This window comes from Rhinopithecus roxellana, chromosome 11 (assembly GCF_007565055.1).
Source record: "Rhinopithecus roxellana isolate Shanxi Qingling chromosome 11, ASM756505v1, whole genome shotgun sequence".
Classification (NCBI taxonomy): domain Eukaryota; kingdom Metazoa; phylum Chordata; class Mammalia; order Primates; family Cercopithecidae; genus Rhinopithecus; species Rhinopithecus roxellana.
Genome location: NC_044559.1, coordinates 14,240,858 through 14,251,581, shown reverse-complemented (window position 1 = coordinate 14,251,581; position 10,724 = coordinate 14,240,858). Strand labels below are relative to the sequence as shown.

The 10,724-nt window shown below is 52.9% G+C and overlaps 1 protein-coding gene across 3 annotated transcripts; it reads right to left on the bottom strand.

Moving 5' to 3' along the window:
• Positions 1-5,078: 5,078 nt before the first annotated feature.
• LOC115891970 (calcium-activated potassium channel subunit alpha-1-like) lies at positions 5,079-9,155 on the bottom strand. Of its 3 annotated transcripts, XM_030941485.1 has the most exons (3): positions 8,223-9,155; positions 7,852-7,964; positions 7,155-7,529 (listed from the first exon to the last, which is right to left on the bottom strand). In XM_030941485.1, the coding sequence occupies exons 1-3, from the start codon at positions 8,589-8,591 to the stop codon at positions 7,283-7,285; spliced, it is 729 nt and encodes a 242-aa protein (XP_030797345.1). In that variant the 5' UTR covers positions 8,592-9,155; the 3' UTR covers positions 7,155-7,282. The 3 variants fall into 3 exon arrangements, with proteins under 3 accessions (XP_010361532.1, XP_030797345.1, XP_010361536.1); XM_010363230.2 differs by lacking the exons at positions 7,155-7,529; positions 7,852-7,964 and adding an exon at positions 5,079-5,647; XM_010363234.2 differs by lacking the exon at positions 7,852-7,964 and having other exon boundaries at positions 8,223-8,966.
• Positions 9,156-10,724: the final 1,569 nt, after the last annotated feature.

The following is a 10,724-nucleotide window of genomic DNA, read 5'->3' as shown; positions in this document are numbered from 1 at the left end:
AAGAATAGAAAACACATGAGATGTGTTAAATAATTTTGATTTTGGCCACGTGAAGAAGTATTAGTCATACAGGTAACGCGATCTTACAGGGAGATGATTCCAAGGCTCAGCTTGACAACGTTAAGTATACTCATTCTGGGCCTGGAGTGCCAATTACATTTCCAGATTGGCAATTAGACATAATGTCCCAAGACAATCACCAAATAATGCCAAAAACAAAGCAAGTTACATCTTAAAGCAGCCATTCTTTTGAAACTGCCCTTCCCTCCTCTGCCTGACTCATCCACCTCACAAACAGCTGCCCCTTATGAACTAAATCCTTGTTAGCTACTGATCAAGAGAGACCAAGTGGCATGAATAATTAAAATCCACGAATGATTCAAGCACCATGTTGTCAACAAACCAAGTTCATCCCTTTCACCAGGAGTTTCTCCATAGCGTCTAACAAATTACCCAAAAAAGCAGTAAAATATATTTGCCACCCCCAACCAATGTATTCTCGTTTAGCCCCCAGCTAACCACTGGAAAGAGCCTTCCAACATCTATGTGTGTTTACATTTGTATGACTCAGTTCCTGCCCTCAAGGAGTTTGCAGGCAATTCAGAGATCAGATGTTCATATTCCATGAGAAGATAACTTTTTTCCTCTGCTCAGCCTGTCAAGTACTAATAAAAGTCCTAATGAGCAGGGAGTCAGAACTGGGTCTTACTTGTTTTTCCCCCAGCACCTAGCTTGGTTTCTGGCACATCGTATGCACTTAAAACGCAACACAAGCAAAAACAACAACAATAATTATAACCAGATGACTTCTTTAAGGGCCTACTGTGTGCAGGCCACAATGCCAAGTCCTTCTTCATTCTGCCTGCTGCAGACATTCATGGTTTTCCCCTCTGACGATGAAATAACATTAAAAGTACATCTCATGGAAAAAGTCCCTGACAGTGTGAGCTGTGAAAACCCCTGGTATGGTGAGAAAAGGAGCTACTTTCACTTTCGTCTGCTGGAATTCTTAAGTGCATTGGAGGGCCACATAGCACGGTTCCACCTGTGTCCCCCAGTCACTCCACAGGCAGCTCTTCAGCCAATTCTTTGAGGTTGAACCCTCCATTTGGGAAGGCCCACCCAGGTCCCTACGGAAAATCAGGCTGGCAGTCTTGATGCCCACTGACTTCAAACACTCCAGAGGGAGTGGTCCCCAGCCAGCCTGGAGCATCACCGCAGTGCATCCCTGGTAACACCACAGTCTTTAATTTTGCAAGGAGGTGGTTTGGCTGGGTTGCCCTCCTGGACTTCGGGAAGCCACACCCTTTGCAGAATGACCAACTGGCACGAGGAAGAGCCCACACATTGGTGGGTAAAACGCAGACCACACCCTATAAACACTGTTCTGGCTGCCACAACCCAACCCTAAATCCACAGTGTGATGGGTTCCTTAGGAGCAGGCACCTGGACCATCAGCTTTCACAAATAAGAGCCCAGCCTGTACCACAGCTACCCTGGCCTGAACGGAGTTTTCTCCACCCAACAGTCTGGCACAGCAAACCTTCTGCTTCTCATCCCTTCCCCCTTTAAGAGCTGGGAATTTCCACATTTAAAAATAAGCTGATCTTCAGGGATGGACTGCCCGGAGGCTGAGGGATGGACCAGATCCTTGATACTCAAAGTGTGGTCTGCACAGCATCAGCATAGCCTGTGTCTCACCAGACCAGCAGAATCTCAGGTCCCACACTGGATCTTCTTCATCACAGCCTGCATTTTAACAGCTCCCGGTGATTCCTGAGCATATTAAAGTCTGAGTTAGCCAGGCACAGTGGCTCACACCTGTAATCCCAACACTTTGGGAGGCCAAGATGGGAAGATCACTTGAACCCAGGAGTTCAAGACCAGCCTGGGCAACATAGGGAGACCCCGTCTCTATAAAAAATTTAAAAATTAGCCAGGCGTGGTGGCACACATCCACAGTCTTGGCTACTTGGGGAGCTGAGGCGAGAGGATCACTTGAGCCTGGGAGGTTGAAGCTGCAGTGAGCAGTGATCATGCCACTGCACTCCAGCCTGGGCAACAGAGTGAGACCCTGTCCAAAAACAAAAAATGTTTGAGAAGCCCAGGCCTACAGACACTCTCCAGTCCTTGAAGTTAAAGATCTGATATCCCCACTGAACATTCCCCAGGCCTTCTGTCCACAGTACTAGGACACCCCTACCTCCAAGGGTCCCTGAGTTTCCTTTTCTAGGTGCCTGATGCGTGGGGTTCCACCCACCCAAGAAGCAGTTCTAAAAGAGACACCCTTGGTCTTCTCCCTGACTGTGCACAGAAAGGCGTGGCCTTGCCTGATCCCCAGGGATGTCTCTAAGGGACCCAGTGTTCCCCACAGGGCCCAGGGCCAGCATCACAGCACAAACAGCCCTTTCACTGGAACCACAAAGGCAACCCTCCAGGGGATCTGCAGCTCGGCAAGGTGGTGCTGGCTGCTGTGATTCACAGATTAGCATGGTCACTGCCAGTGTGAGCCGGGACACCCACTTTGGGAAGGAGGTCCTGGCACTGCAATCTAATGCCAATGTAACTGTTTCTGCACCAGGTCTCTCATGTCCTGATGAGAGTCAGAGAGAGACAGCCCCAAAGCAAGCACTTACTCCTAGCTATCAGCCACCCAGTAAATGTCCCCATTCAGGGAACAAAATAGCCGTGAGGCAAAGAGAAGGTCCATTTGGCCTTCCCATTGGAATGCTTTATCCTCCAGGCCAAACAGCAGGGGCAAACAGCTCTTCTTTTCCTCCTGATGTATGTTTGGTCAAGTCTCCTGGGCACCTGGAAGCAGGGCTAGACCAAGGCCCCCAAAGGGAGGCCATAGGTTCCCAGTGTCCTCAGGAAATGCTATAAAGTGGGGTTGGTGAAAAAAACCACCCCCATGAGACTGTGCTCTATCATAGACCTCAATCTGCAGGTGAGGAAACTGAGGCACAAAGGCATGATGTCTTTGCTCAGGATCACAGGCTGAACCTTGGGCACTGCACATCAACCTTGACACCAGAGCAAGACTGCTCACAGGTAGCACATTTGAGGGCATTTTAACCAATTTCTCTACCAGCAGGATGCTGCCAAGCCTGTGATATGACCCTCCAAAGGGGGAAGCTCAGCCATGCCATGCCTGCTGATTTTTTTTCACAACGTAATTTAAAAGGCAGGTGTGCCACAAGAACACACTTTGGGAAACACTGGCCTAGCGGATATCTTGGAAAAGCTGGTCTGGGTAGACAGGGAGTGTCCTGGCCGAGAGACTGTGACATCACTTGGGAGACAGGTCTATGCGTCCTGGACGTGGGATAACAGGGGTGGAATTTGTCCCTCCTCAAGGGTACAATGCTGGACAACCACAACGGCCCACCAAACGCCACAGTGTTTCCCTTCTGCCAGCCCGGCAGCTCCTGGTCCCCCATACTGTCAATGTTCGTCCACTGATACCCCACCATCAAAACTGTAACCAACCTGCCAGGACCTCATCGATGGAGCTTACCTCTGCTGCCCTGCCTTAACCGTCTAGCCTTGCAACAGCCAAGAGCGATAAGCCCATGTGTCAGTCTTACTCTAACTGGTTTTTTGACCTATGACAGTATACTTCAGGATCTGAAGGCTCCTTTGGGCTCAAAAATTGTATTTGTTATAGTCTGCGCCCTTCAGGGGCTAAAAGTTCAATGAATCAAAGGGAAAATAAATTCAGCACTTCGTGAAGCTATGACAGTTACCACTTACAAGAGCCCTGCTAAGTGCCTGGCATTTGCAGGGTGCTATATGCCCATTATTCCTGCTCCCTATAAGAACCCTACAAAGTAAGCATCAGTATGCTCTTGGTATGGGTGAAGTAATCAAAGCTCAACATGGTTGGCAGTCAAAGATGCCCTGCTAATAAATGTGAGATCCATGATTTGAACTTGGGTTTGTCCGATTGCAGAGTCTTGTACTAAAATGTGCATTTCCATAAAGAGGGCCAGGGGCTGGACGCAGTGCCTCACGCCTGTAATCCCAGCACTTTGGGAGGCCAAGGTGAGCAGATCACAAGGTCAGGAAATCAAGACCATCCTGGCCAATGTGGTAAAACCCCATCTCTACTAAAAATACAAAAATTAGCCAGGTGTGGCAGCGTGTGCCTGTAGTCCCAGTTACTTGGGAGGCTGAGGCAGGAGAATTGCTTGAACCCAGGAGGCGGAGGCTGCAGTGAGCAGAGATCACGCCACTGCACTTCAGCCTGGGCAACAGAGCAAGACTCCGTCTCAAGAAAAAAAAAGAAAAAATAAAAGAAAAAAGAGAAAGAGAGAGCCAGGAATGAGAAGCACAAGCTCTCTGGACAAGGGCGGTCAGCTGGAGCTCCCCCATGACTGGAACCTGAGAACTCCTCCAAGGCCACCCCAAGTAATCTGCTCAAAAAGGAGTATCTGAAGGTCATCCGGTGCAGCCAATCCCCAGGACAGGATGAGATGAGGCACCAGGGCCAATCTGGAATCAAGAGTTCCACGGCACCGAAGCTCCAGCCCTGATTGAATGCGTCAGGCCAGACCCTGGGTAATTACCAAGCTGTAGGGATCTGATATTTATATTAGTCACGAGCCTGACAGAGAAAACGTGTTGTTTTCTCAGGCACAGCCATGGAGACAACATCTCGATAATTCATTACACGCAGACCATCCTTCATCAAGCCCAAGCTTCTGCAAAGACAACAGCTCAAACTGAGAATAGGAATAACTCTATTCCCAGCCACACTCAGGCCCCTCAGCAAACCACAGCACCATCAGGAAGTTGGCCTCAGTTTCCCCAGATATTTAAAGAGAAGTGGACCATATGCTGGAAGACGAGCAGAAGACAGAAATAAAGATATGTAACTGTCCCAAGGCTGAATTCCTAGAGGAATTGCTGGGGGATTGCAAAACACATTCTGAGCTAGAAACTTTAACCCTCATTCCTCAACTCTCCCTCTCTCCTAAATCGAATCACAGAGCTGGAAGAGACATTAGAACTCACAGAATTCAATCCCCACATTTTATACATAAGGAAAGAGAGACACCAGAGAGGTTAAATAACTTCTTCAAAGTCATGGCTTTATTCAGGCTATCAGAGCAGCTCCCTATTCAATATAGTCTACAACAGGATCGAACTTCACAATGTCACACCCAAGTGAATAGAGAGCTCTGATGAAATCCCACAAAGAAAAAAACAATGTGAAAAAGTACAGCAAAGAACACAGTACTGGAATGACTGTGACCAAGTTCCCAACAGGAGGAAATTGTAATGTTTTCTTCTTCACTTTCTGAAAAAGTCCACATGCCACTCTTTTCAAAAGACTAAAGTCATTCACTATTTGAGATTCAGAGACCAGAGGTACTAATGAAGAGATGTCCCACGATGCATGTCCACAGTCTTGTATTCCTTTGATGAAAAAGGATGGTGCAATCCCAGAGACCAAATATTCATGAAATTGGAGGTCCTTGCTGAATTTTATCTCCCATAGAATTTTAGATGCTACAAAAGACCTGCTTTCCTCTGTAATCCAGCTCTTGATCAAACCATCTTGGGGCTGAAGGATGGTGAGGATGAACCCATCTGAGGGCTGGTAGAATTTTCTGGAAAGGCAGCCTATGTTTTCTTGGGAAATCTAGCACAAAAATTATTATTCTAAACTTAAGCCAATACATGCCTGTGTATTGAGTCTTGACAAAACTACCAAATACTTGGAAAGCAAAAAGAACAAAAGACAAAAAAACACACACACACAATTGCAATAAAAATACAGACCTCAAGCGTAGAAAGAAAAGCTTTTAAAAGGTTTAACTTACCATTATTGCTTATAATGAGCTGGCTACCTATGTCTTGAGTGAGCAAATCTAGGGGCAGATATCAAGAGATTCTGGGCATGCTTTAAAATGGACTCATGGTATCAAAAGGAACCTGTACTCATTCTATACTGGCCTCACATCTTCCGAACCAACCACCATCACCTCTCATCTCTGGCGAACTTCTTATAGCAACTAACTTCCATTTATGTCCACTCAGCAGGTCTTGGAGCTACCAAATATAGCCAAATATTTATGAATTGTTTTTTCTAATCGGTTGCCAAAAACCTATTTTCTGGAGTAAACTGACAGAAGTTATGCTTGCTCATCATTTAGGAGATCCTTTGTGTGTGCAATGGGATTAGTATTTCATTACAGACACAGCAATTGCATGTAGGTACTCCCTGGCGTAAAAATATTTTGGAAGCTGTGTTTAGGACCCCAGGACCACAGAGACACCACAACTTATTTTGAATAATTGAAAAAGTTTTCATTATGATCAAAATTGCCCACTGCCTGAAAGAAAGCAAGCTGTTAAAAAGTTCACCCAGATCACTCCATCTAGGGAACATTTCAGACACACACAGCTGTGAGCTATCTTTCCCCTAAAGACAGTCGCTGAATCGCAGTAAACCGGGGAACAAAATTCCCGAGACTGTTGGGGGAGGCAGAGGAGAAGGATGGAGAGAGGGAATGTGGGAATTTGAAGGCTCCAGGAATAAGCTGTTCTCAGCAGGAAGGCTAGGCAGAGATCTGGTGTATAGGGCTTTGCTTAACCTGAGGGCTTCTCTGGCAGGTGGGAGGTTTTCCTCCTTGACAAATAAGAAAGAACCTCTACGGCTGAGAAGGTAATTCCAAAGAAAACTCTCCAGCCAACACCTGCAGGCCTCCGGAGAAGTCAGAGAATGACGAAGAGAATGACGGTTATAATATTTCTCCCTTTGTTCCAATACACCAGTATTTTCCAAAACACAAATGTGCTGCCACAAACACAGCTGAGCTCCAGCACCCAACAGGATGTATAATTAATGATCAGGAGAGAGAACCTCCATTCGCCTTGGTGTTTTCATAGTCAGCCTTCACCCATAGCCCCTGGCTTCCCTACTTCTTCTCTCAGCCGCTAAGGAGGCTGCTACAAGTTGTTGTGCCCTGTGGAAGTTTGACGGGTCCTCAGTTTAACTTTACTAGAAAATACGTGAACATGTGGAGGCTGCAATGTGTATCTACCCTGCACTATTCCCCTGGATGTCCCTTCCCTCCAAAACGGTTCGTGCTGTGAAGTCTCCTAGGATGGGAATTACTCAGAAAGAAGGCAGCTGGGTCACTCTCTTTTTTCCAGTTCTTTCTTTTTTACTCTGCAGTTTTCTATCAAACAGTGTCGGGCCCCCCACTCCAGATAGTGGCTGTGGGGAAGGGAGGACATCTCTAGGGACACGACTACAGACCAGGCAGTGAGCCTAGCAACCATACATCGAAGGTGTCGCCAGCCTCAGTGCTGGTGGGCGTCTGCGCCAGGAATAGCTAAAGCCGACGACATCTAGCCACCTTGAGCGCCAGGGAAGAAGCTCCGCGTAAAACCGCGGCCTCAGGTGGACCCCCGCTCCAGCTCCGCGCTGCTGGTGGCATTTCCGGGGGCCCAAAGTGGATGGCCTGGGGGCAAAGGAACAGAGGCCGAAGAACTTGGGGTATGTTCCACTAGAGCACCTAAGGGACGGAGTGGGAGGTTACATCAGATATCCGACCTCGACACATTCTGAAAGTGGCAGCCCCATGGGCTGCCCCCAATACTGGAATGGATCTCCCCAACTTCTCTCGCCCCTCGAAGTCCCCCTGCTATCTCGGCCATGCTCCTCCCCCGGGATTCCCTTGTGTAAAATTATTCTCTCCCTTGCCCAAAGGATTTTCCCTTCTTTCTGACCCCACGAACTCATCTCCCCAACAGGTTCCTGAAGTAGGGGCGGATGTCCTCCTTCTCGCCCACCGCCAGGAGCCGAGCCCTGGCAGGTGAGCGGTGTAGAACACGCACCCAGCTGCCCCCAGCTCCCTGCGTCCCCGCCGGGTAGGCTCTCCCCACCCCGCACCACGGCACCCAAGACTGTGCGTCCCCCACCCCGGCCCCAGCCGCTGCCGCCAACAACCCTACAATAAACAAGAGGACAGGATTGGGCGTCCGTGTCCCGGAGCGCACCGGCTGGGGGCAACTCCTCACCCCCGGCGCGCCGCCCGCTGCCCCGATCCGAGAGCACCGGGAGAGCCGAGGGAAGGGAAGGCGGCGAGGGGAAGGCAGGCTGGGATGGAGGGAGGCAATGCGCGGCGCGGAGCGAGGAGGTGGGCTGCAGGGGACGCTGAGAAGCGGCGGGGCTGGCGCAGAGGGCGGGCGCCCGGGGCACGCGTTACCTTGGTCTTGCCCCCGCAGTGGCAGCACACGGTCCACAGGTACTTGAGCGTCCGCCAGAGCAAGATGATGAAGAGGCCCCCGAAGAAAGTAACCATGGAGGAGGCCAGGAAAGCCCACCACATGCGTTGGCCCCGGCTGTCGCACGGCACCTCCATGGTCACCGGGATGATGAGCGCATCCATCTTGGGCTCGTGGACCGAGGACGAGGAGGAAGAGGAGGAGGAAGAAGAAGAAGAGGAAGAGGAGGAGGAGGACGCGTCTAGGCTGAGATGGTTCGCGTGGATATTGCTACTCATTCTAAGACTGCTGCCTCCGCCGCCGCCGCCGCCGCCGCTGCTGCCGCCGCCGCCGCCGCCACCATTTGCCATAGCTAGCAACGGGCAGCCGGCGCAGGGGCTCGGGGGAGCTCCTCCCGCCGCCAGCGCCACCCCAAACACCCATCAACAGCCATATTGCTGCTACTGCTGCCGCCGCCGCCGCCGCGGAGCGCGGGAGGGGGGCGGGGAGGCGCCTGGGCTCGGGGCGCTGTGCGCGACCTGGCGGGGTGCGCCGAGATATATACAGCGAGCCGCCGCCGCCCGCCCTCCCCCCGGCCGCCGGCCCGCCCGGGGGGGAGGGGGATGGAGAGCGCTGGCAGCTCCCCCTCCCCGGCCCGCGCCCCGCTAGCCCCGGGCTGCGCTGGCCCCGAGCGCCAAGAGCCAGGGGGCGCCGCGGGCCTCCCGCGCCCGGGGTCTGTGCCGCCCCCGGGCCCGCCCCGGCTCCGCGCGCGGGCCCGGGTGTCCTCGGCGCCGCGCCGCCCGCCGTGCGCCACGGGTGTGCGCTGCGCTCGGCCGGGGACCCCCCTTCCCCGCGCGCCTCCTGCGCTGCTAACGAGCCGCTCTCTGCTTATTAGAAGACAACTCGTTAATAATGGATAATCGGCCCCCTCCGCCCTGGCGCCCCCGCGCCAGCCCTCCTCTCCTGGCTGCGCTCGGCTCCGGCTCCCCGCCCCAGTGCGCGCCCGGCCGCAGCAGGTTCACCGCGTCCGGCCGCCGGGCCGTGGCCGCCTGCTAGCCCATGCTCCCCGAACCCCCGAGTCCTGTCGCCACGCCGCTGAGCCCCTCGGCCTCCGCTCGCTCTTCCTCCTCGCCACCTCCGACTCCTCCTCGTCCCCGTCCTCGCCGTTCGAGCCTCTTCGGCGCGCGCCCCGCGCTCCCCGCAGCCGCCAGCAGCAGCAGCTGCAGCAACTGGAGCGGGCGCGGGCTCAGGACGCCCGAGGCGGGAGGGGAGGAGGCTCGCCGCGCTGGCTCGCCTGGGCTCCAGGCTGGGCAGGGGCGGGCAGGGCCCCTCGGCGGCGGCCCGGCACGCGCCCCTGACCCCCAGGGCTCCAGGTCGAGCGCCCCCAGCCCAGGCGCAGGGCCAGGCGCCTCTCTCCAAGGTGCTGCGCCCCCAGCCGAGAGCGGTGGGGTACCCGGGGAGGATGGCGGGGCGCCCCGGTCAGGCCAGTTTTTTCCCAAAAGAGACCCCAGTGGGTAGGGGAGGAGTGCCAGCTGTCAACTGGATTCCACAGACTGAGCGCCCCAGGACCCTCGGGCTTCGGAAGTGAGGGGGACCCTACGCCAGGATATACGCAGCTACCCACCCCCTACTTCGCTCTTCTCCCTGCTTCCTATGTGCCCAATGTCTGGCGTGTGGCTGGAGGGCAGGGTCAGGAAGGCCGGTGGGTGGTCTGTGGCCTCTGACAGCAGCAGGTGGTTTCTCTCCTTTTTCCTTATTAGCAACAGAGGCTTCCCAAGAGAGAGTTGGCAGAGATGATCGGGACGACCTGACCTGGGGATGGTGCAGGCCCCAACAGACAACAGTGTTCCCTGAAAGGTTGCGTTCCTTTCATATAGTCTCAGACTCCATCCATCCTGTGAGGAGAGCAGATGGGGGAAGAGGGGCTCCAGACTTCATTCCGGCTCACCGTTCCCCATTTAGGGTCTTCCCTTCTCCGCGCTTAAGATGAAGAAGGAGTCCGTGTTTTTTCCGTAGCCTGTCTCCGTACACCACCAGGGGAATCCCCCTTCTGACACTTCCGGAAACTTTGCGACCCGTGGACACTGTCCCTCCTCGTGCTATCAGCTGGACCACAAGTTTTTCCAGGGCTAATTAAATCGAAGATGATCACGCTCTTCCCTCATTGCTGCAGTGGTTTCCCCAAAGTTTCCAGCTCATTAGTTTAAGCCTAATTGGAATTCTCAGGTTCCTTTCAGCCATGGAAAAGGCCCAAGTTAGCATCCTTAGCTTTACACCTGAGGCTGTCTCCGTGGGAGTCAGATCAGCCCTGCCCTTGTCCTTGGAAGTCTCTGGAAGGAAGAGTGAGCAAGGGAGGCTGAGCTGGGCAGAGAGGCTGCAGAGGATATTTGAAGTTTCTCTCTTGCTTGATTCAGAATACATTCGTTGGATTTAGGGTACACATCCACTAAGAAAGAATCAAGGCCAAAGTCAAAGGAGAAAATGGAATGAGGTGACTGTTATTG